The 26,692-nt window shown below is 38.7% G+C and overlaps 1 protein-coding gene across 5 annotated transcripts; it reads right to left on the bottom strand.

Annotated features, from left to right (window-relative positions):
- On the bottom strand, nucleotides 1-26,692 carry LOC127632478 (epithelial splicing regulatory protein 2-like). Of its 5 annotated transcripts, none has more exons than XR_007969128.1 (17): nucleotides 26,233-26,647; nucleotides 25,560-25,688; nucleotides 12,228-12,341; nucleotides 11,748-11,862; nucleotides 11,491-11,586; nucleotides 11,326-11,380; nucleotides 10,932-11,042; nucleotides 10,486-10,618; nucleotides 10,135-10,177; nucleotides 8,959-9,260; nucleotides 7,310-7,546; nucleotides 5,968-6,166; nucleotides 5,007-5,205; nucleotides 4,127-4,310; nucleotides 3,731-3,764; nucleotides 1,878-1,979; nucleotides 1-1,285 (listed from the first exon to the last, which is right to left on the bottom strand). XR_007969128.1 is itself a non-coding variant. In XM_052111181.1 (17 exons), the coding sequence occupies exons 2-16, from the start codon at nucleotides 26,362-26,364 to the stop codon at nucleotides 1,893-1,895; spliced, it is 2,136 nt and encodes a 711-aa protein (XP_051967141.1). In that variant the 5' UTR covers nucleotides 26,365-26,385; nucleotides 26,548-26,692; the 3' UTR covers nucleotides 1-1,285; nucleotides 1,878-1,892. The 5 variants fall into 5 exon arrangements, 3 of the variants coding, with proteins under 3 accessions (XP_051967141.1, XP_051967219.1, XP_051967069.1); XM_052111181.1 differs by lacking the exon at nucleotides 3,731-3,764 and having other exon boundaries at nucleotides 26,233-26,385; nucleotides 26,548-26,692; XR_007969125.1 differs by having other exon boundaries at nucleotides 1,878-3,764.

Here is a 26,692-nt window from a genome sequence, read left to right as displayed (position 1 = left end):
TATATCAGATCAATATCAATTTATTTGTTGCATAACAGTCACATATTCACATACATACAAATTCATAAGTTTTAGAAAACAAAAGAAAAAAATCCCCCTCTTTCACAATGGAGGTGTGCCATTTTGTTCAGCCTGTATTGCACTTTGGGTAATGTAGTCATGAAAGAAAAAACTCTAGTATGATTTTAGCAACCTGCTATCAGTAGAAAAGAACTGAAGTAGATAGCATCAATAGCAAGATAAGACCATGGCATGGTTGTACATATTCTGCACATAATCTCTAATGTGGGGGGCAACAGAATACACAGCTCTTTCAATTCAATTTGTAAAGAACGAGCATGAAAGCATGCAGATCATACAAACAACTCATCTTTCACTTTAAATAAAAAACATGTCCCTTTCTGAATGGATTAAACTAAAAATCAGTTCATTCAAGTCTACGGAGTACACACTTTGTCTGATCTTTATTAAATAAGGATTAAGTTAAGGCTATTTTTGTCCAAAGTCAAGGAAAACCATCATGCCGTTTTTTTAATCCTACATGAAACATAATAGTCTTAGTCTTACTTAAAATCCCACTGTACTTTAAGTTGTAGTTGAATAAGTCTTTCTTTTTCTTTAATAATGGCAATAAGTAGTATTGCATTACTTTTTGGTTCCCTAGTGCAAGGTAAAGGCTATGGCCTAACATTAGTTTACAGGACTACCTGGTGTCACGTTTCAGGAATGATGCTGTGGTGTTGCAAAAGGAACATTTTCTGCTTAATTTTTGTTGCACAAACTGCAGGCTTTCAATGTTACTATATTACTTCAAGGCCTGAAATAGAATAGAAGGGTTCTTGACATCAAAACACAAGTAGGAACAGAGTTTATCTTTCATGCATTTGCTCTCTCTATTTCTCTCTCTCATAAACACTTGCATGTCCACAAGCAGCAAGGCACTGTCACTTGTTAAATTTGCTGTTAGTTTTTGTTTGTGCGCGTTTCTGTGTCAGATCCCCTCCTAAACTACAACCTTGAGTCAAGTGCAGAGGAAAAACTGTCAAGACGGGTTCTGAGGGAGAAATGGGTGAGATAGTTGAAGTGCTGTCCTCCCTCAGTGGGTGTGGTGGTCCCCGTTTAGTCACTCGCAGCAGACCAGGCGGATGGGGTGGCCGGAGAGGGGAAGGTTGGAGCGTTCAGCCACAGCCAGTCTCGCTGTCTTCTCACTGGGGAAGGTCACCAGAGCCTCCCCACTACGCTGACCACTCCAATTATACAGCACGAGCACAGAGTCCGCCTGAATCTACACAAACAGACAAAAAGCCATTAAAGAAAATATACCACCATTGGAAGGACTTACAAAAGGTCTAAGAATGTCATGATCCCTCATGCCTTGAAACCTGAGAGGAGCAGGATTTTAGTTTAGATCAAGTACCAATGAGACATTCTTGCAGAAACCCTCCACACACAGAAGTAATGACAACAGGCTACAGTCAATCAAATCAACTCAAAAGGAACATGATTATACTAAGAGATTTTTTAGGAAGCCCTGAAGCAGAGAAGACTTGCAGCAGTGATGCTACCAACAAGGCATTCAAACCCCAAACCAATGAGCCAAATCAAAAAGAAAGAGCATTATTATAACTCAAAGATTACTGACAGCAGCACATAGACCCTCTGAAGCATACTGGGACTAATTAAGTAAGAGGCAGAGGGTGTAGCTTGACAAAGACAATAATAAAAATAAAAAAATAAAGACAAGAGAGGAGAGTTTTACTGCACTCCACTTCTGATTGAAGGTTATCCCAGAGCAGTGGTAGTAAGGAGATGGGAATAGTGTATTAGTCCATGCAGAGGCGATGGGTTCAGGTCAGGGGGGCATCATGGGACCTTACCTGCAGGAGCTCCCCCTACAGACACAGCCACTCTTTAGGCTGAATGAGACTCCGGCCCTGATCACTCACTCCAACCAAGCTGCTGTAGTCTTCAGGAGCGTACTACAGCACAATGAGCCACAGTCAGTGCTACATGCCTCACTTTTCACTCATTCATCACATCTTTCAATGGTGGTCATGCATGTATATATACACAGGTGACGGCAGAGTAGTATATGCATTTTATGCTAGGGGTGTAAAGATGCATCAATCTGACGGAGTAGATTCAATTATTTGTTTGTATGCAATGCATTTAAGGAATTTATCATTTATTATTATACATTCACTTGTCCAATGCAATTTGCAAAATGCCATTTTTTTAAAAAAATGTTCTGTTCTAGCAGATCATATCAGCATTGTATTGAAAAACATTATTAGCATACCGACGAGTAGGGAGTAGTGTAAACATTTTCATGATGCATCTTAACATTTAGTGAAGAATAATAATTTAATCAAATCAATGTCAGCGCTCATATTCACACCCCTAATTTCTACTTTGTGTTTATTTGAATACTTTAAAGAATCTTAGAATATTCCAGTTTCAATACAAGTTAAGCTCAATTTACAGCATTCGTGGCATAATGTTAATTACCACAAAAATGTATTTAAACTTCCCCTCTTTTTCTTTAAAAAAAGTATAAAGGAAGGTTTCATCGAGGCACTTACAATGGAAGCGAATGGGGAATCCGTAAACGTTAAAATACTTGCAACGACAAACAACATGCGTGTTAGTATGACTTCACCATGGCGACATAACACCATAAGCCCTGTAATCCCAGTAAATGACAATTTAAACATTACAGCTCAAAATAATACACAAGTTTTAACAGAAGAATTAATGTAAATGCTTTTATAAAATTATAAGGTTCACGTTTCTGCCTTTAAACCCTCCAAATATTGGCCCCATTCACTTCCATTGTAAGTGCTTCACTATAACCTTAATTTATAATAAAAAAAAACATTAAAAAAGGAGATACCAATTGAAATACATTTTTGTGGAAGTCAACATTATACCACCAATGCTGTTGATTGAGCTTAACAAGTATTGAACCCGGAATATTCCTTTAAGGGCTTTTGTGCATACTGACGGTTACTAGAGTTACAAGACTATTGTCACCATCATATATTATTTGGGGTTCTTTAAAAGGCTTAATATACACAGATCTAATGCTCATTGCCTTTTGGAATACCACAAGAGGTCATACCTGTACTGTATGTCCCCAAACATATATATTTAAATGACACAGAACACACAACACACAAAATACATTGCACATCAGGAAGAAAAAACAAGTATGAATTGTACAGGGTTGCACACAAGATGTGCAAGCATGAATGCAGTATAGATATAGAAAGGGGGTGGAGGGTGCAGACCACCAGCCAAAAAGAAACACTTCCCGCACACTGAGGCCTGTAGTGTGTATTTTGTCTCAGAGGTTAAAAGCACACTTGGAGGGTGGATTGGCCTCGGATCCATTTCATCAGTTCAGCCAGAAGTCAAACCTGAATCAGCTTCTCACACACGTGCCACTGTGCTACGCTCCGTGAACAGCGCCACACGCACACAGCTCAGTTACACGCTTCACACACCTCAAAGGGGAGGGCAGGGACACTGCATGCCAAAGACAGATTTACCATACCCCACAATAATATAAAATAAACAATAATTACTGTAAAACCTCCTTGACTGCATATTGTGAGAGACAAAGCACACAAAGGCCAATCCCCACAACAAAGTATCATTCATCTCCATCTAACCATCCCTCTATCATTTACAACCCTCTTCCCTCCTTCTCCAAGTGAAAGTGCCATACCGTCTTCTGAAGACTCCATCTAATCAGATGTCAGCTAATGAGAGGGACAAAATGCACAAAATGATTCAGCACAAACTATAATCCAATATAAACCATTTTAGAGGTGTGTTTCCAAAGTACCAAATTATATATATAATAAAGCGGTGTTCAAATTTAAAAGCAAAGTCTAGAACCAATGTCCTGAAGTTTCAGACAAGGGCCTTAAGCAAACACTGATGTGTGATCTGTGATTTATTAAAAATGTTATTGTACTGTGACTTCATTTAAAGCTGAAGTGCGTCATTTCTTGGCTACTAGGTTCACCAAATGGAATTGCAAAAATAAATCACAGTTTCAAACAGATTACAGAAGACTACTTTGAGTTATTGGTTGATTCTGAATGAATTAAAGAGTCACCTGATATCCCTGAAAGAAGCTGAGGATGTCTTTCACCCCGGCGTTGTATGGCAGGCCCTGCATTCGTACCAGAGCTCCAGGCTGAGGAGGCAGGATGGCGGAGGCTGTCTGGGCAGCCATGGCAGCTGCTAGTGAACCGGGCGGGGCTGCAAAATAACTCATGGTGGAGGGCGAGACTGGAGGACTAGTTGACAGAGAGAGTGGAAGAGTATGAATGGAAAAAATAAAAATAAAAATCACAATAGCAAACACAGTGGTCGCATTGTTTCAAGTGGTGACATCAGGTTTTTTGTTTACTATAAGACTTAGGGCTAACAATACAATCAAAGTGCAGGGGAAGCATTGCATATGGCCCATTTACGCAACCAAATTCTTATTAGTGGGCTGTCTTCATTTATTTCGACATTGCTTGACAGGGAATGGACTACATAATAAGACGCAGATGGTGCAATAACAAGAGAAGAACCTCAGAATTAAATTGCACTTGACCCAGCCCATTAGCGTTTTGCGATTGCAATTTCACCAACCCACTTGAGGCTAGACTTAGCGAATGCTTGCACGAAAATATCAAATCTTCATGGCCATGCCCAAATGACTTTGTGCGTATGACGTTGCAACCAAAAACAGTCTACAGTAAAGTCTTTATTGAAAGATCGTACAGCAACAGAATATAATATATATATATATATATATATATATATATATATATATATATATATATATATATATATATAAAACAAAATAGCTTGTGGCTTATAACTTTAACATTACCTTTATGGCATTTTAAATAAATGCAGATAATACACTAAGGGAAATTCTTTGTATATATTGTGTGCTAAGTTTAGTCATATAATCAGAACCGCAACTTTTAATGAGGTACCTGGGGTAGTAGGTAGTGTAGTTCATGTTCATGTAAAGCTGTGGCGTTGGAGAGTAGTAGGCTAAAGTAGGTGCATGGCTGTGTGTTGGTGGCTGTGGAGTTCTTGGAGTGGCCAGCAGAGGGGGCTGATACAACGCTGCTTCAGCGGGAAGCATAGCTGCAGTTGCCGGAAATGAAGCATAGGTTGGTGGAGAGAGACCTGAGACAGGACAAAGTACTTCAGCCAAATTCACACACTCAAGTGCATTTAAAAACAATTAAAAGACCTAAAAACCAAAGGCACCCCCCTCAGTTCATTGTGCAGGAGAAAATGACCTAAACCTATCCGAAAAATAAAAGTAAAAATATTATGTGCTAAAATATAGTAAACACACATGGACTCCTTCCACTCAAAAATGTAAAAAAGTATTTAGACCAAAACAGGGTCTCTCACTCTCACAGCTGACCTTACAGAGTAGGTGAATGTTATGTATACTTGGCTCAACTGGCATGAAGACAACAACAATCTCCTCTGAGGTGACGTGAGCACATACAGCCCATTCTCAAGCCAAGGTCAAACAACCAGATCAAATCACTACTTTTAAACAGGCCTTCTTTTAGAGCTACCTCAAGCTTGCTCTTTCTAAATGCCCAAATGTTGCACCTTTAGATCGGTGACAGAGGTGATCACACTGCTTTTTGGAGACAAGCAGAAATATAATCACAAACGGCCAAGCAGATAGGAGTAAAACTACACAGACAATAACAATCTACGCATACACAGATCTGCATCTCTTTAACAGGAACAGATTACACCTGTTGGCTCGTGCTAAATATTAAACCAACTTAATAGCATACAGTAGTTCATCTTATCACACTTTCCTACAAGCACTTGAACATTAAAAAAGCAGCACGTGTTCTTGTACAACCATAAACCACAGTAAAAGGCCTTTGATATATCAGTGAGTGGAGTCTCTCATACAGGGCAGTTTGCAGGGAGGCGGTGACAGGCCACTGCGGTTAAGAGTTCCCCCCATCAGCACGAAGCTCATTTCCTCAGTGGAGCACTGGAACACCTCCACATAACGATCCTTCATCATCTTCTTATGGCACTTCTGTGCCACCATAAACGCACGGTCAGCTGACTTCATCTGAATGAAGGCATCACCGGAGGGTCGACCCTAAACGATGGACAAAGAGTGGGCAGAGGTCAAAGGAAATTTTTCTTGTTCCGTTAAGCATGTATCAACAGCATGATAAGGAGTGTGATATTGCTTTTATACAACAGTTATATACACTCAATGAATATATAGACTAACTTACATTCAAGACACAATAAAACATTTTGTCTATTTTTTCTCTGCTAGCGAAAATATCAATCATTGGGTTGTTCTCAATGCTAAGAATGCAGAGAATGGACTTGGATTCTTATGAAGACCTACCTATCAATTGCGAGCTTTGAGATGTGCTGCAATCTTCCTGTTGCGCAATTAACCGTCATAGTACATCCGAATCCAGTGAGAACTACTGGCATTATAACACCATTGACACCATTCATGTCATCACACCAGTGAGGTTTTGAAAGACTAGTGACACGTTAAAGAATAAAGTCTTCAAACACTCATTTCCTCCATGTGTTTATTACTGTATTAAAATCATGCCCAATAAAACAACAGTAATGACTCTCACGAGCCACCAGACTTTCGTGAGCTTACAGCAGGAAAATCTACTGGAAAAACATAACAATACATTTCCTTTGTCAGCCAGTATTGTACTGTTATGACTTCTGGGACTTCAAATGGAATTTTATGGCCAAGTCACCATCTGATACATCATCGATATTCTGCCTGATCAAGAACATTTCTGGGTAATATTATGCATTCTTGGTACTAATTGCATTCTTGAGCATTGGAATTGAACTTCGGCAGTGGACGATGATGTTGAAAAGAGTCCACGAGAACGTAAGAACACATAAGAATGCATATTAAGAAACAACCATTGCATGTCAGCAAGAAACAGACAGACCGATAGCTTATCTGGAACGTGAGGGAACACAGACAATCAGAGTGATATAAACATTCCAGTGCTGTTATAAAAGATATATCAGCACTCGTGTAACTCACTTGCACGATCAAATTAGAGGACCTGGAAGTAACTATTGTATAATAAAGAACATCTTATAAGCGTATGAACAGAGTGAGATCGAGCGTTGTAAATTCAGATCAGAGTCATCTGTGATGGGCTGTACATTAAACCCCATCAGTAGTGTTACACAGCAGTATGCCATAATTCAAAACTATTAATGAAGTCTGTTCCTCACTCACCTGCTGGTTCAGGACCATGTGCACTCCATGTGGTTTGATATCAATGGTGTGTTCGCTCATAAATTGTAGAATGTCCTCGATGGCAGCGGTGTACGGCAGACCTCTCAGCCTGATGCAGTCCCGTATGCTGCCAGATGCAATGTAGGGTGGCGTGGATAGAACAGGCAAAGAAACCATCGGAGGGGGAGGAGGTGGTAGAGTGGAGATCAGTGGAGCGGACATGTAGCGATTCAACACCTAATTTGAAAATACACACAAAAAAAGGACAGTGATTACAAATTTATGTAAAGTCCTGTTATTCTATACACATACAGTGACCCCAAAAAGTATTTGGACACGTGTCATTGCAGACGCCACTTGTTTCTATCGAACACAAACAAAATAACTAGATGGTCTGAGCCATGTTTTTAATAACTTTAACCAACTGGTTAAGATTAGTTGTTGACCAATATGGGTTTTCCAATGGCCGATGCTGATACATTTACATTTATGCATTTGGCAGATGCTTTTATCAAAAGCGACTTACAGTGCACTTATTACAGGGACAATCCTCTCGGAGCAACCTGGATTAAGTGTCTTGCTCAAGGACACAATGGTGATAGCTGTGGGGTCCAAACCGACAACCTTCTGCGTACCAGTTCAGTGCTTTAGCCCACTACGCCACCACCACTATCTAGAGAGCAGGATGGCTGATATAAATGCTGATAAATCAAATACACTTTAACGAAAGCAAATCAGATCTACACACAAATTTTTCAGTGAAACAAACTTTTTAAAAAAAATTATGCAATATTTAAAAAAAAATTATTATTTTACAAAAAACAAGTCAACAAAAAGGTGTTGACTATCCATTGCCAAATCTAGTGGTATATTTTGGGACTGACACAAAGGAAAGATAACACTTCTGTTAATTGGCCAAGCAAACCGATGCAGATAATCGCAAAATGATAAAATGTCAGCCGATTTATCAGCCTTGCACATATATCAGTCTATCACTAGTTAAGATTATTCAAAGTGATCTTTAATAGCTGTATGAAGTCAGAATATCCTATTAGATATGGACAGTTACTTTAAGTTTAAAACCAGAAAGTATCTGTAACACTGTTGAAGGATGGGCAAGGAAGAGGCGAGAACCGGCTTGTCAACATAAATTATATTTTAATGAGAAACTCAAAAACACATAAACAAACACACATGACGGACATGTCCGTAATTCTCTCTCTCTCGAACAATCGTCACCGGCCGCCTTTATCCCTTGCGCGCCTCATCAGGCTGATTGGGGACCGGGCGCGCGATATTCCGACCGGCCCCGCCCCCCTCCGCTCCACAGTATCCAAATATATTTTGCCTTCATTTTGAACAATGTCTTTTGTTCAAAATTCTTTACAGTTTTAAAACCTAAGAAACTTTTTTGCTAAATGTTTTGGCAGGAAAAGTGTGTTTGTGCTAAATTTCTTTAAAATAAATGCCAATTGGTTTGATTTTTCATTATACAAATTAAGTTTGGTTTAAGTGTCCAAATAGTTTTTGGGGGCAACTGTATTTCATGATGTTAGGATAAGAGGTCTTTAAAAGTGAACCAATATGTGCACCTTCTTGACAGAATTTGTTTATTAAAAGTGCCTGATTAAATAAAGTGTTTTCACTACCTGTTGGACCTCAGCTGCAGTGCTGCGGAACAGCTCGATGTATCTCTTGCCAAGGATTTGTTTGTGCCTCTTTAGGGCATTCTGCGCATAGTCCTCACAGGCAAAGAGAACAAAAGCGTCGCCTGTGGGACGTCCATCAGGGTACTTCAAAAATAAAAGTCCTTCCGTCCCATCCGTCACAGGGCTCTCTGGACCCAGGAACCCCAGGACATCCTGAGGACTAGCAGTGAATGGAAGACCCCGCATTCGGATAATCACCTGGTTTTCCTTTGAAAGAAACTGAGCTACCTCATTGGATGTGCCTGCCAAAAAAGGTGACATTCTATTAACATGATTAAAGTTAAAACAGAGTAGTCATGCGCAAGCAACTTTAAAGTCCTCATGAAATCGCATGATGAGTACGGGTTTCTTTACTGTATTGACGTATTTCGTATTGAAAAAGGAAGATTTGGTGGGACATATCAAAGGATGATCCATTTTATTTTTTAAATAGCTAACTGGCTTCAGATACTGTACATCACAGCTAGTTGGTGGTATGCAGTATTAGGGGGTGGGGTGTTCTTATGTTTGTGTAGTGCAGTGAGTGTTAAATTGTTTGGCCCATTTTCCAAGAAGAGACAGGGCGACCGCTTCTATCTGCTAAAAGTTAATTTTGTCAAGCATATTTGACATAGTATAAAGATGACTTTTAGGTTAAATAGACATGCACAAAAAGCCACACACTCCAGTTTTGATTTCAAAGGGTCTCTACAGGCTAAAAGGGCATGTCACAACATCCGCTCTGGGTATACTTTCAGCTACCCTAAAACACCTCAACAGACACATCCACACGCACTGTAACAATATCTCGGCAAGCTTCTGTCTTTTTACTCCTGCAGCATGAGGCTGCTGACCCATCTTTCTCCCTGAGGGAACAGCTCCCTTTCTCTGGTTTGGCCAGAGTGGGGGACAAGAGGGAAGTAAAGTAGAGTTTCCCCCTTTACCTGCCCAGCATGAATCAGCAAGGGGAAGAGACTCACAAAGAACCTTTCATTCTCAAAGAGGGGGGAAAATGAAGGACACACATACACACTCCTCAGAATAATGCATAGAGATTTATTCTAAAATGGACTATTTTCTGCTCATAAAGTCTGCCTAAAGTCATTCACAACTTAAGACATCCAGTATGTCTCTCACCTCCAGCAATTTTCAGAAATTCCTCCCCTGTGGCTTTATATACCTGGAACAAAAGGTAAACACAAACATGAGGCACTGTGCAAAAGTTTTAGGCAGTTGTGAAATTCAGAAAAAAATAGTGCCATTATTAATTTTCATTTATCAATTAACTTCATACAAAGAGCAGTAAACACACACACACACACACATAAGTATTTGGTGTGACAACCACATTCCTTGTGGGGGATCTGGGACATAACATTTGTTGTAGGACCTATTGTATATACACACAAAACTGTGTAGTCATGTTTAAATTTTTCAGAGTAAATAATGCATACTCATAGTTTGGATGCTGTGAGGTGGTGAACTCACCTCTATGTATCTGCTGCCCATGTGGTGTTTATGTCTATCCAGTGCCATGTCTCTTTGCTCGGAGTTTATGAAGCGCACAAGAGCCTCCCCGTTTCTCCGGCCCTGAGCATTTAGACACAGCGCAACACCACCTCTGAAAATCGCACAAATACAGGTATACAATTAAAGGTCTCTGCTTGCACATTGTACATTCTTACAACACAACATAACATTTTTGTTTGCAATACTTCAAAACTTTTCTAAATTTCCTAAATGTTTTGATATTCCATGCAAGTCTTCCACTTCCAGCAGTGAAAGTCCTTATGTGACATTTGGCTGGATTTGCCTTCAGGGTCTTAGTGAGTGTTACATTACACTGTTAATGTGTACTTAAGGGTCTTTTCTGAGTGCATACTCCACATCATTCTGAGTGCGTGTTTCAGAGTTGCATGGAGTTGTAATCTCACTTGGCAATGTTGAGGCCCTTGAAAAAGCGAGCGATGTCCTGATCAGACGACTGCCATGGCAACCCACGAGCTCTGATGATGGTCTCGCTGTCCACAGCTTCTGTCTTACTGCTGGAATCCATGCACATATGTAGAAAAACAAGAATCATTCAACCTTAGCAACCCTTTTGAATTTAAACAAAATAATATGACAGTCTAATAATGGAATGTCCCACACATGTATTATAATGCTTAAGGTCGATATCACCAAATCAGACTCAGAACAAATTACTTAAGAAAATTCTGATCACCAGCATCAGTAAAATGGTAACTTCTCACAATTCAGGCAAACAAAATGTGTTGTGTTTAGGCACCACAGCAAAATTGAGGCCTATGATGACTACTGGGTACATACCATGCTCCGGATTCAAATTTGTAGTTTACGGTCTCAAAAGTGGAGAATTTGTGATCTACAAAGAAAAAAGGTTAGATCATTAGCAATCTGCACATTAAAAGCAAAATACATAAGCAACATGTTTTTGAAAGCATGGATGAATCCATTATGCTGTATGTGACTCACTGTAAGGCTCAGCCAGGAGATGCAGCATCAGCAGAACCATGGTGTTCACCTCCCTCAATCCTGCCTCCTGATCCACCACCGCTGGAATACACACATCTGAGAGCAGGGTCAAGGCACAAACAGACATGCAAAAATTACATGCATTCACAGTAAAGCAGCTAGAAACACGGTTTTAATAGCTGCAACGCCTATATATGGCACAGTAAAACCAAAAACATATCCTGCTTTCTGTCACACAAAATTCAGAGGCAGGATACAGTCCAGCATGGAGGGCAGAGTGAGATCTTTGACAAGGCCTGCATTGGGGCAGCATTTGTGAAACTCTTTCTTCAAATCCACAAATGTGTAGAAACACTCAGGCAAAACCAGATTCTACAAAACACACAGACAGGCAAATCAGGGACCGTAAAGCAAGGAATATCTTTAGGAGGAGCCTGAGGGATGGGCAGAGGAGAATGAGTAGTAAATATGAGTGAAAAGGAATAAAGGACAAAGACTGAAGGCGCTTTAATGTGCTCTGAAAGAGCCAGCATTCCTGTGAAGATTAGAACATATTTCTGCTAAACACATCACTTCGACTGACAGCTAATTGAAAAATGCCAGAAAATAGCAACAACAGCTACACACAAGTCAAAAGGCTGCATACATGCCTCCCCAAAAACACACGCAAGATTTTCTTTTTTTTTTTTTTTTACTTTTAAACTATATCTTTAAGTGTGGAGATATTTGAGGATTACCTTTTTGGAGGCCTCAGGATGCAGCACCTGTCGGATAAGCAGTGGTCCGTCCACACACAGCGAGTAGGAGCTTCTGCCAAGAGACTTCAATTCAGCGGACACCGACTGATGAAACTAGAGGGAAACACAGAGAAAATTAAAAAAGAAGAATGAATGTAGGAACAATCCATTACAAAACAACAGCATTACACCCAGTAAATTCACTTCTCCTTAGTATGTATATTCTACAAAAACTGCTTTGTGGAATAAACTATACAGCTATCCTATACATACACAAACAATAAACATTGACCACATGACCAAAAAATCGTTTAAAATAAAGTGTTTCTCCATTCAAAATGTGGTGATCTGAAAAGGGAAAAACTGACCGTTAATTATAATAACTGCAAAATTGTTTAGCTAAGCATCTTACATATCTACATGTATGTGATTACAGAACTGCAGGCATTTTAGCAACAACAGGTGACACTGCTAAATTAGTGAAATATTGTTAAATTAAAACTTTACCTTCTTATCATTAGATATAGATTATCTGTCATACAAACTTAAAATATCTTTGAATGCTGAAACTCATGGATTTTCTACAGTATATTGTAAGATATGCACACGCTATTCCGTGTGTGTGTGTGCGCGTGCTTGTTTTCTAGATTAAGCAGCAGGTCAGACTGGTTTAGTGAAAATACAGGAAGGTGAGCCATGGACGTGGTAGTCATTTCAGATAAAGTATTGCACAATAGATGACAAAACAAATGTGGAGCGTTTCTTCAGCCTCAAAACCACGCCACCTGCTCGTTCCCAACTATAAGGGCTCCCACATACACCTGTGTTTAGCAATAAACAACCTTTAATTAACTGTTTAGTAGACTTATCCATCTCAGCATCAGTAAACAATAGTACTGGCTAACCACCCACTTGGACATGATGGCAATTGACTTGATTTATCAAATGATACATGTTTTCAGTTGATAACTGACAATTACCAATCAGACACAGCACTCCACTGTTGCCAATGTTCAATCCAAACGCAAACGCTTACCAAAAAGCAAAACCTGTAAAACAAACTGTGACCTAGGGCTGGGTGGTATGATGGTATATACAATGCAACTGTAGAAATGTGTTAACCAATATTATGCTATACTGTTTATACCATGGAAGATGTATTTGTATGGTTATCAGTGGACAGGAGTATATACTGTATACAGCATGTATGTGTATATACACACACACACACACACACACACACACACAAACACATACATATACACACAAATTATGGAATAATGTTCAGATTTAGCTTTTTTGGAAGGAAATTTGTACTTTAATTCACCAAAGTGTAATTCAACTGATCACGATGTATAGTCAGGACGTTACTGATGTAAAAAACAGCACCATCATTATTTGAAAAAAGTCATTTTTGATCAAAAGACAGACCCCATTTCTATCAGCAATTAGCAACGACAATATTAGGACAAAAATGGCAAAAAAGAAACAGCTTTCTCTAGAAAATCATCAATTGATCATTGTTTTGATGATTGAAGGCTATGCAATGCTTGAAAATACCAAAAGAAAAAAAAAATCTGCCAGATGTACAACTAAATAAATGCTTATCAGTCTCTAGTATGAGAAATAGATGCCTCACATGTCCTCAGCTGACAGCTTCATTGAATTCTACCCGCTCAACACCAGTTTCATGTACAAGCAGTAAAGAGAAGACTCAGGGGTGCAGGACTTATGGGAAGAAATGCAAAGAAAATACCACTTTTGAAACTGAAAAAGTTTAGAGTGGGCAAAGAAACAGACATTGTACAACAGATAATTGGAAAAGAGTTTTTCAATAAAATAAAATGTTTATATTGCCCATAGACTACTCAAAAACAAACAAATATGCAAATATTAATAGGCAACATGTTGCAATATGGAATTGAGTACACAAGTTTGTGTGGGTCTCCAAAAAATTACTTAATTTTACTTCATGAAAAATTGTACATCCCTTTTGGGCTGGGCGATATGTTATCGTTCACCAGAATTAGGTTGTAAAATTCAGGAGAAAGGAAACCAAAACAGTGTCATTGACTTCAAGCTTTGCAATCACACCCACACTTTCTGTTGGAAAAGTATCTCTAGAAAGTTTTAAACGATCATGTGTTGGTGAATGGTGAGACACCCGTCGAGCCACTTGATTTTTAACAAAGGGCCACTTGTGGCTCGCAAGCCATAGGTTCCCGACCCCTGAGCTAGACTGTAAGGTGCGTGAAAAGTGCCCAAAAAGAGAGCTGCATCTATGGCAAGTGATAAAGGAAGCAAAGGATGAAATGTCACCTGAGTATCTGGACAAACTGACAACTAGAATATCAAGGATCTGCTATGCTGTCATTGCTGCACGTGGAGAATTTTTAGGATGAGAACTATTTGAAGTAGTTTAAGTGTATTTGAAGTAGTTTAAGATAGATACAGGTGAAACTCGAAAAATTAGAATATCGTGCAAAAGTTCATTAATTTCAGTAATTCAACTTAAAAGGTGAAACTAATATATTATATAGACTCATTACAAGCAAAGTAAGATATTTCAAGCCTTTATTTGATATAATTTTGATGATTATGGCTTACAGCTTATGAAAACCCCAAATTCAGAATCTCAGAAAATTAGAATATTACATGAAATCAATAAAAAAAGGATTTTAAATACAGAAATGTCGGCCCTCTGAAAAGTATAATCATGCATATGTACTCAGTACTTGGTTTGGGCCCCTTTTGCATTAATTACTGCCTCAGTGCGGCGTGGCATGGATGCTATCAGCCTGTGGCACTGCTGAGGTGTTATGGAAGACCAAGATGCTTCAATAGAGGCCTTCAGCTCTTCTGCATTGTTTGGTCTCATGGCTCTCATCTTTCTCTTGGCAATGCCCCATAGATTCTCTATGGTGTTCAGGTCAGGCGAGTTTGCTGGCCAATCAAGCACAGTAATACCATGGTCATTGAACCAGGTTTTGGTACTTTTGGCAGTGTGGGTAGGTGCCAAGTCCTGCTGGAAAATGAAGTCAGCATCTCCATAAAGCTTGTCTGCTGAAGGAAGCATGAAGTGCTCTAAAATGTCCCGGTAGACGGCTGCGTTGACTCTGGACTTAATAAAGCACAGTGGACCAACACCAGCCGATGACATGGCTCCCCAAACCAACACAGACTGTGGAAACTTCACACTGGACTTCAAGCATCTTGGATTGTGTGCCTCTCCATTCTTCCTTCAGACTGTGGGACCTTGGTTTCCAAATGAGATGCAAAATTTGCTCTCATCAGAAAAGAGGACTTTGGACCACTGAGCAACAGACCAGTTCTTTTTTTCTTTAGCCCAGGTAAGATGCCTCTGACGTTGTTTGTTGTTCAGGAGCGGCTTGACAAGAGGAATACGACATTTGAAGCCTCAGTCCACTCCTTGTGAAGCTCCCCCACACGGTCATCCCTGCTGCTTGTGCACCTTTTTCTTCCACACTTTTCCCTTCCACTTAACTTTCTATTAATGTGCTTTGATACAGCACTTTGAGAACATCCAACTTCTTTTGCAATTACCTTTTGAGGCTTTCCCTCCTTGTGGAGGGTGTCAATGATGGTTTTCTGCACAACTGTCAGGTCAGCAGTCTTCCCCATGATTGTGAATTCAACTGAACCAGACTGAGAGACCATTTAAAGGCTCAGGAACCCTTTGCAGGTGTTTAGCTGATTAGAGTGTGACACTTTGAGCCTACAATACTGAACCTTTTCACAATATTCTAATTTTCTGAGATTCTGAATTTGGGGTTTTCATAAGCTGTAAGCCATAATCATCAAAATTATATCAAATAAAGGCTTGAAATATCTTACTTTGCTTGTAATGAGTCTATATAATATATTAGTTTCACCTTTTAAGTTTAATTACTGAAAATAATGAACTTTTGCATGATATTCTAATTTTTCGAGTTTCACCTGTACAGGTATATGCATCTACGGTAACGCAGATAACTGCTTTGTACAATTGTGGTGAGAAGAATATCATCAGAATGCTATTCCGAGATGCTGGTTGGCGCCACAATAGGGACCTACACAATATTGTGCAGGTAGTTTTAATGTTGTGGCTGAACGGTGTATATTACACTGTATATAGTTTTCTATACAAAACTGTGCAAAAGTCTTAGGCACATTAAATGTTTCACGAAAGCATTTATCTAAAGATGGTGATTTCACTGAATATCTTCAGCATCAATAGCGAATATCAATTTTAGATTGACAAATAGAATAATTGTAGAACGAGGAGTCCTACAGATGGCATGGCCCCTGCAGAGCCTGGATCTCAACGTCAAGTCAGTCTGGGATTACATAAAGAGACAGATGCAATTGAGACAGCTAAAATACATAAAACTGTGATGCTTAAAACAACCTATCTGCCAACAACCTTGAAAAACTTTCCACAAGTGTACTGTACCTTGGAGACTTATTGCTGTTTCAAAGGCTTAGGTGGTCACATAAAATACTGACTTAGTTTTATTTTGTTCACGGCACATTGTATGAATTTAACAAGGTTAAAATGGGCAAGGTGATGGTCAAAATAATGTTTAATGAAAATTTAAGACAAACATAAACACACACAAACATAACAATTCCCACAATAAAATTTTTCACAACAGTTTAAAACTTTTGCACAGTACTGAAACTTTTTCCCATTTAAACAAAGCACAGCCATAATCAAGTAAATCAAAAGAACAAAAACGCCAAACAATTCACAAATAAAAGAAAAAACGAAACATTCAAGAGGAAAAAAAAAAAAAAACACACCTCAGTACAAAATATACAAATCAATTTATGTTTAACCACAAAGTTATGAAATGTCATACAGCTCAGTGGATACACAACGGAGTTCAACTAAAGCATAAATGAATAAGAAAACTGTTCAGCAGTAAAGTTGAAAAACTGGGTTGCAGAATGTTAATGTAGGGTTCCCATATGTTATAAAATTGGTCTGGCTGTCCTTCAAGTGCACAGGTTAAATATTTAAGTGGGATTAAATCCCTCAATTTTATGCCACCCTATTATGGTTGGAGTCTTATCCCTGATCCACTGCATCAAGTTATTTTTCCTTGCTGCAGAAGGATATTACACAGTCTCTTTCCCCTTGAACTGATTATAGCTCTATTGTGAAGACCCAGAATCAAAAACAGAGGGTCTACGTTCAACTGTGTCTAAAATATTACTCATTTCATGAACTACCTTGGCCCAGAATAAAGTATTTTCACAGCTTATGGCATGACCAAAAGCATAGAGAACCCATCTGCTTTTTGGGGAATAGATTTGAAGAAGACTTCTTAAAAGCATGTCTACATTTTGGAGAAATATGCATCCTATAAAAAATTAAAATCTGTATAGCTGTGGTGCGATTACAAACCAATATGGATTTAGCATCTTTCCAAATACACTTTACACAAAGTGAGAGCATCGAAAAGACATGGAAATGCAAAAATACAGAGCGGGGTTAGGGCATGTGATACATGATTACATCATCCAATTGGCCAGCCCCAAGCAGGATGTGTCCAAAACAAGTCATGCTGAGGTATAACCTGTAATTAAGTAGTGCTGATAGTTTAGTGGTTTATGGTTGCTGAGCAATGTGCATAATGTGAACCAGTTTTTGCACTTCTTCATTTGTTATGAATAATCTTAGCTTTTGTTTTGTATAAAAATAAAAGGAGAAAATTATTAACTGAGATGGACTTTATTTATAATGTATTTAATTAATTGTATTATCATATAAATTGGGAATTACCACAAGGTTACTTAATGTATAAGCAAGGTTTGTTGCATTTCCAGCAAAAACAACTACATTGTGATATACACTGTAAAAAAATATATATTTTTACAATAAAAGACTGTTAAAATACTACAGAAATAAAATGTTAATTGATTAACAAATATTAACTGTAAAATATACAGTAAAAATGTTTTAATATATTTTAAAACAATACAGTAGTTAGTTTTTACAATAAATGGTTGTAAAAAATAACAAATCAAATTTAGATGTAAAAAGTATGTTGTTTTCTTGTATAATTAATGGTAAGAATTTACATTAACAAGAGTACATGTACTTTTTACAGTAAATTATTGGTAAAATTACAGAAAAACAATAATTGGGCGTTCCCACAATTCCATGCATGACCCATTACATTTCATTATATTTTATAATGTAATGTTTCTTCTTATTTTTTATATCAGTTATGTACATTTGGGTGTTCGGTTTTATATTTGATGTAGTTTAGTTCATGTTTACTGCATTATTTAAATTTCACATGTGTTACCCCAATGGTGTTTAGTGTTTGTGTGAGTGACACAGAGCATGTCTCTACATGTTTATTGGTCATTGCTCCTGGAAGAGCCACTATTGTTGAACTTCATGTCATTAAATCATCAATATCATTAAGCCATTTTGCCACAAATCTGGGAGGTATGCTTGGGGTCATTTGGAAGACCCATTTGCCACCGATCTTTAACTTCCTGGCTGATAGATTGAGAAGTTGCTTCAATATATCCACATAAGTTTCTTTACTCATGATGCCATCTATTTTGTGAAGTGCACCAGTCCCTCCTGCAGGCTTTACGGTTGGGATGGTGTTCTTGCACTTTTCGCACCAAACTACATTCATCTCTAGGAGACCGAATGAATCTCCTTCCTGCGCGGTATGACGGCTGTGTGGTCCCATGGTGTTTACACTAGCATACTATTGTTTGTACAGATGAACGTGGTACCTTCTGGGGTTTGGACCACAATTTTGTTTCTGAGGTCTTAGCTGATTTCTTTAGATTTTCCCAGGATGTCAAGCAAAGGGGCACAGAGTTTGAAGGTAGGCCTTAAAATACATCCACAAGTACACCTCCAATCGACTCTAATTAGCCAATCAGAAGCTAATTGGCTATAGGCGGGACATCATTTTCTGGAGTTTTCCAAGCTGCCAAAAGGCAACTTAGTGCATGTAAACATCTCACCCACTAGAACTGTGATATAGACAATAAAACGTTAAACAATGTGTCTGTAAACAATTGTTGGAAACATTACTCATGTCATTCACAAAGTAGATGTCCTAAACAACTTGCCAAAACTATATTAAATCTGTGGAGTGGTTGAAAAATTTGTTTTAATGACTTCACCTGTACATAACTGAAGCAATAATTTAAATAATCAATCTTCAAGCTAGGATTTTTTTGGGAGAGATTTGTGAAGACTGAAGGCAGAGCTTTTACATCTTCCCATCATGCTCTTGGACAATGATGTTTTGTTTCTGACATAACCTGCCCGTCCTCATACCTCATACTAATACAAGGCTGTAGTGTGTCTTTAAGGGCTTAAAGAGTTTTGGAATCATCAGGTATTTATGAAAGTATCATTTTAAAGTGCTTTTCATATATTTATTTTTTATATTTTTTGTAACTTAAGGAAAGCTTGTGTGGTACACACAGCTAATAATACCACACACAAAAACCTAACAATGCATTTACATAGCACCAAACTTATTTCAGATTTTGTGTATGTGTGTGTTGTATGTTCATGGCTGTTTTCAATGAACAGCCCCACCCTGCGTAAATTGGTAACTGTGCGGATTTCTGCTACACAAAGTACTGGTAAAATGCAGAGACACACCCTGGTCTCACCCTGTATCTACACATGGATAGGGAGGATCAAACTCCAGGGAAGTACAAGAACACAGCACTGAAAGAGATTTTGCACACTGAACACTTCGTAGACGGTAAGGCCATTCTTTTTTTTATATAGGCAAAATGCAAACAGCCGCAGATACTGCCAAAAAACAACATTTTTAAAATAAAAGCCATCTTTCACATGAGCCAAAATAATGAGCAGACTAGCCTCTCTAGTTCTGCAAAAAGACAGGTGCTAGTGTGGTTAGGCTGGGATATACATGGTAGTTAAACTTCATTGGAGTTTCAGTTTCACATTCTCTTCTGCAATCCTGTCAGTGAGAGAAATGTGATCTTTGGTTCACATGGCAATCAATCAGTACCTTCTGTTGAGCCACATTTACTCTGTGTGTGTGTGTGTGTGTGTGTGTGTGTGTGTGTGTGTGTGTGTGTGTGTGTGTGTGTGTGTACATAGAGGGCGAATTCCAAATACAATTTTTGAAAGGCACTGCATGATGGGGACCCGATTCATATGGTTGTTCCAAATACAAATGAGCAATAGAATCCCTTTAAGAATGGCCCTTCCCAAAGGCTTTTAGTGATGTGTACATATGGTCACTTTAAGAAAGAAATTCTGCCGTCTATTGATCAAATGATCCTGAATGGCGTGTCCTCGCAACTCGTATTGAAATCAGAGATAATTTTCTTAAGATCTTTCCTGGGAATTGCTTTCGAACACCAAAGGACTATCAGTGGAATATATTCCTTAAAGGGCACTTATTATTCCCTTTTCACAAGATGTCATTTACATCTTTGGTGTCCCCAGAATGTGTCTGAAGATTTAGCTCAAAATACCCTACAGATCATTTATTATACATCTTGAAAAATGCAAATTTTTGGGTGGGAATAAAAACGAGCTCTTTTTGTGTGTGTCTTTAAATGCAAATGAACTGGTGCTCCCTGCCCCATATTCAGAATAGGGCAGAGTTTTGACATCTCTGCTTCGGATAACTACTGTAGCCATCATAAGCAATATGCCTGACAGTGAAAATAGTGGTATTTAGCCCTATATGTTTGAACCGGAGTCAGACACTGATGAGGGAGAGGCTCCATCAGAAGTAACAACTTTGAGAACGAACCTGGAATTTTCCGAATGGTTATTTGATAAATGTATTTTTTTGTTGTAGAGTTTTTCCAGCAGTTTTGCAACGATGAATGAGCAACACAAAACACACACACACACACACACACACACGCAAATAATGTTACAACGTTCGCTATGCGCTATAACGAAACAACTCACACAAACAAACATGTCCGTCGGCAGTGTCCATCCACAGTCATGGGCAGGGCCTGTAAAAGTGATGTCACTTTGTACAGAATCTGCAAACGGCTTGTTCTGAGACAGTGCTTATGATTAATGGGGATTAAAATAAAAAAATAAAAAACGACTGGGTGGATTTTTATCATTATAGGGTGGTTGTGTACACACACTGCCAACACACATTTATGTTCAAACACCATGTAAAAGTGAATTATGCATATTAGGTCCCCTTCATCTATATTATATTATTATTTGAGTCATTCAAACACATGAGGCAGTGGTGGCTCAGTGGTTGAGGCTCAGGGTTACTGACCAGAAGGTTGGGGGTTCAAGCCCCAGCACCACCAAGATGACACTGTTGGGCCCTTGAGTAAGGCACTTAACTCCAGGTTGCTCCGGGGGATTGTCCCTGTAATAAGTGCACTGTAAGTCGCTTTGGATAAAAGCGTCTGCCAAATGCATAAATGTAAATGTCATTCTGGGATATCATGAGGAGTCAGATGCATTTGAGGAACCCTAGATATACAGAACCAGGGCAAGTTCTCCAGGATTATTGAAAATCTGCTGACAACTTTGAAAAACTGTGCGCTGTGGTCACGGGATCATTAAATTACAGCACATTACAGACCCATTTTCTGTTACAGTATAATTTGTAACAGCTGTAAAGCTGCTTTGAAACAATATGTGTTGTGAAAAGCAATATTAATTTTGTTTTTTTGTTTTGTTTTAAACATCCTCATTATACAATAGTTCATACAACTGCCTAAAACATTTGGCACAAGTTTAAATTCATTTGAAGACTGTAATTAATTCAATGAGGATCAATATTTGACACAAAATTGTTTGCCTGGAGTGTTCAGGACACTGCAAAATAGGAGTATTCCGAGTCTCAGGTAACAGGATGTGCCAGCGCCACTGCTAGGATGTTTGAGCAACAATTGCATTCAAACTCTTTTCAAGCTCTGTTCTATATTTACTTAATACAATTTAGTATAAACATCAGCCTCGAAACCTAATCTAATCCATCTCTATATATTTCCATTTCTCTAACGTAGTTTGTGCTTTCTGCTCCGAGGCTGAATGAAAGAATGGATGACCGTGTCACTCATTCTCTCATATAGACTGATGATTACATGCACTTCCCAGAATCCTCCCTCAGCACTGACAGTCTGTAGAGAAAAAAAAAAAGAGCTCCGCTCATCACACACAGGTTCTGACATGCTGCCGACAGCCTGCTCTCTCACTAACACACACACACTGAGTTTCATTCTCTAACACACCCTCTCGGTTTCTCATACAAGCTCACTTTCTCTCACAAACACACTAATAAGTGCACACTAACACATTTATTCTCTGTGTAAAATGTATCAAGTCCTAATAAAACATCCGCTTACAAATTATTCACAGCGACACACACACACACACAGGTGTTTTTGCTTCACACCATTTCCAGTGTTAGCGTCTAAAAGCAGGTGCAAAGCCAAAGCGTCATCCAGCGAATGCCAGCAGCTATAACTTTTTGCCATGAACACAGAAGCCCTGTACAAACAGCCCAGACAACCCATCATCTATTACAGCTCTGAAAAAAAAAAAAAGAAAACAGGTATGACTCAAATCTAATATGAGTCAAGAGTAAGATGGGATAAGCAACACTAAATCCTCCTAAATACATGTTGGTAACTTTTTTGACATTTCTGTCCAGTGAGACACGACAACTGCAAAATGCTCTCATTTGCTGACAGTGCAGAAAATACTAGTGGGGACAATTTTATCAGCCAGTGAATCATAATGTTTGGGAAAAGGATGTTATTTGTGTTGTAATCATAAGGGATCTTTCTTGAATGAACCTTTCACTGAAGACAGCAACCCAAGGTCATCTGTGTGAGACTCTTTCATTAGACCTGCAGAATCATCTTCATGAAATCTATCAGTTCCTTACTCTGAAATTATAACACCTGATGCAAGTGGATGTAGATGTATTTATTTATTTTGCTTTAAAAGTGTAAGGCCAAAAACAACAAGGAAAACAAACTGAACCACTGGTTTGAAAGCATCTCTCCTTCTCTCGCTATCTCTGATAGGTAGGCAGGGAGAAATTGATTTTACAAGTTAATATTTACAGAGCCCCCTGGGGATAGGCTTCAACTGAATCAAGATATTGCATGCAAAGACAACAACCTGAAAGTAAGCAATAAAACACAAATGTGAGACATCAAAAAAAGATTAACTGTCCTAGGCTTATTGTTTAATGTCACTTTCTTGTATAAGAAATAATAAAAGAATAAAGATGTATATAAATACATATTCATTCTCACAACAACCATAGCAATCAAACAGAAGACCAACTAATGAGCTTAAACTCCGAGCTCTAAAGACCTTTCTGTGGGACAGTAACGCAAGGGTGTCCATTATGAAACAGAAGGGGGTGGGAACAGGTTTACCGAGAACAAACAAATTCTCTCTGCATGAGGGTTGAGCAACACGTTTGGCAACAATCACCTTGACAAAACATACCTGTGCAAATCAGGAGGAGCCTGAAACTATCCGTATCTCGATAAAGGAACCTATCCTGGATAGTACCATAAAGGAAAAGAGAGGAACTAGCTCTCTCATATTCATTTAATTCCCAGCCTACTTATCTTAACTTATTCTGTGCATCCCCCTATCTTTGTATCAGTCTTGTTCCCTCTTAACTCAGTGACATTTATGGCTCTCAGGTAGGTGCAGTCACCGGTAAAACATTCCGTCTCCCAGATGTCTGCTCCTCACATCAGTCCAAAACAAGACTAGACCTGCACATTCCCCTGGAGCAGAGCGCCTGTGTCGTCCTTCCTACCCTTAACCCGCACACACATAATAGACTCACTTGCATTAATAAATACCCCAGCAAGCCATTTAAAATAAACAAAAGAAGTATTCTGAGATATAGAGATATACACACACACACACACACACACACACACACACACACACACACGTAAAAGTTTTAGGCACTGGTGAAACATTTTGCATTGTGAGGATGTCTTCAAAAATAATGCCATAAATAGTTTCACTTACCAATTAATGTCATACAAAGTCCAGTAAACACAAAAAAAGCTAAATCAATATTCAGTGTGATCACCTTTGCCTTCAAAACAGCCCCAATTCTCCTAGGTACACCTGGACACACTTTTTTGGCAGATTGGATGTTTCAAGCTTCTTGGAGAATTCGCCACAGTTCTTCTGTCTATTTAGGCTGTCTCAGTTACTTCTGTCTCATCATTTAATCCCAGACAGACATGATGTTCAGTAGAGGGTCTGTGGGGGCCATGACATCTGTTGCAGTGCTCCCTGTTCTTCTATTCTAATCTATTCGCAAAAGTAATGTTTGGGAGTCTAAAATGTATATTTCCTACTGACACACTAAAGCCGAAAACATACATAACTATCTTAAGATAAATGATTTTTTGAAACATCTTTTGTGCCTAAGACTTTTGCACAGAACTCTGTGTGTGTATGTATGTATGTATGTGTATATATATATATATATATATATATATATATATATATATATATATATATATATTATACACATATATATATATATATATATATATTATACATACATATACACACACACACACACACACATATTGGATATTGTTGATATGATTTGGTGTGGAAAAAACCAGTTACAATTAACGTGCCTATAGTTTTTAAAATCGATGTATTGCACTTTAAAACAATTTGACAAAATGAGTAAAATAACAGATGTGTGTCTGTTATGAAACCAAAATCCCAATAATATCCAGAACAAACTTAAGACACGAAAAAAACGAAATACACCGGGGACTCTTATTTACAAATGGCTGTGCTTCCAGCTCACAAACACAGAAGGGAAACAAAACATGCACTCTTATTATTTAATTTATTTTTTATTTTTGAACCAGGAGGTTATTTATTTACAATAATCTCCAATATATTTGATTAGAATCACTGTGAAGTAAAAATTGTCATATGGGCTAATAAATACTGTATGAGCAGTAATTAATATAAAGGAGGTCATCATTCATCAATAGTAGATCATCAGCTATTGCCAATCAATTGTTATACTGTGTGAAGTGTCCTTTTATATTGCATTAGGAGTCTATTAGTTCATAAACAGAGATGGTAACGGAGTCTTGGCTGTTACAATGTGATATGTAAATATTCACCATCAAATATTGCCTTTATATTTACCAGATGAAGGGTTTTAGCCACACACACACACACACACACACACACACACACACACACACACACACACCTTAGTGATCAAGCTGTCTGGCCCTGACAGACAGACATGCCAACAGATTTCATGAATGACAATCGTCTCTCACCTGCTGCAGGACGCTGTCCAGCGGCTCGGCCTTACACAGTTCGTCCGCCGTGAGCCCGGTCTCCTCCTCACACTGGTCTGTAAGATCCACACTGTCCGGCTTGACTAGACGCCGCTGAAGCTTGCCCACCTGTTAACAATATCAGCTCTTTCAACGGGCCTCGCAGTGCAATCTCTGTGGCAAGCCCTTAAACACACACCTGACTATTGAGAACAGAGACGCAATGTTTCTGTTCTCCACGCGCCCAAAAATATTGTTTAGGTAGACAGCTCATTGAGTTGAGACAGCCACAATGATGATGAGGATGATGATATCTCAGGCGATTTGTGTGTGAATGCAAAGCAGACACGGCAGGGTTACTGACCGACAGGCGATGCACCAAACAAGGCACGCTTTCGTCTCTCGTGGCTTTTAAATGCCTCATTTCAACCAAACTCTTGTTTCGACATTGGAAGTTGCCAAATGAATAATACAATGACTATAGCAAATAATATCAGCACAAGCTGCTCGTTTTAAATCTATAACCGATTACATATTCAACTCTCTGAAAGCGCACCTTGTTGGTAAACGTCAGCTGTCAAAGTAGTTTCTAACACTAGAACAGTGTAACCATTACTCGGTGGGGTAGTTTAAAATAGAGAGTGACCTTAGAACAGGGTCAAAAGGTCCGTACCTTCTTCTCATGTAGATCCACAATTTGCCACACCAAGAGAATTAATTCCCTTTCATCCGACCCCAGTTTACCCCCATTTGCACCAGCTGTTGCCCCAAAGAACACCACCAGAGTATCACTGTGCGAAGCCATCAGGGACCACAAGGGTAAAAACTACAATTAAGAACAAAGATCAAATAAAACAGTAACACGAGGGTTCACCTTTCTCCAAGAGAAGCAAACAAAAGAAAAGGAAACTCAATTGTAGTACACGGGGAAGGAGAGAAGATTATTCCAGGAGAAGCACACGAGAAAAAGAGCGACAGGAGACTCAACCTGTTGCTGTACTTGTGTGTGTTTTCTCTATCCAGAGTTACTGGTTTGACTGGTAAAGAAAAATGTCCTGGTTCGTCTCACGCGAACCACATAACAAGCCCTGGCTTTACTCGCGGTCTCTTTTTTTCTTGGTTACCTGGCTTCG

The sequence above is a fragment of the Xyrauchen texanus genome, chromosome 1 (genome assembly GCF_025860055.1).
Source record: "Xyrauchen texanus isolate HMW12.3.18 chromosome 1, RBS_HiC_50CHRs, whole genome shotgun sequence".
Taxonomy (NCBI): Eukaryota; Metazoa; Chordata; class Actinopteri; order Cypriniformes; family Catostomidae; genus Xyrauchen; species Xyrauchen texanus.
The sequence above is the reverse complement of the archived record's forward strand: the minus strand, read 5'-3'. Positions and strand labels throughout refer to the sequence as shown.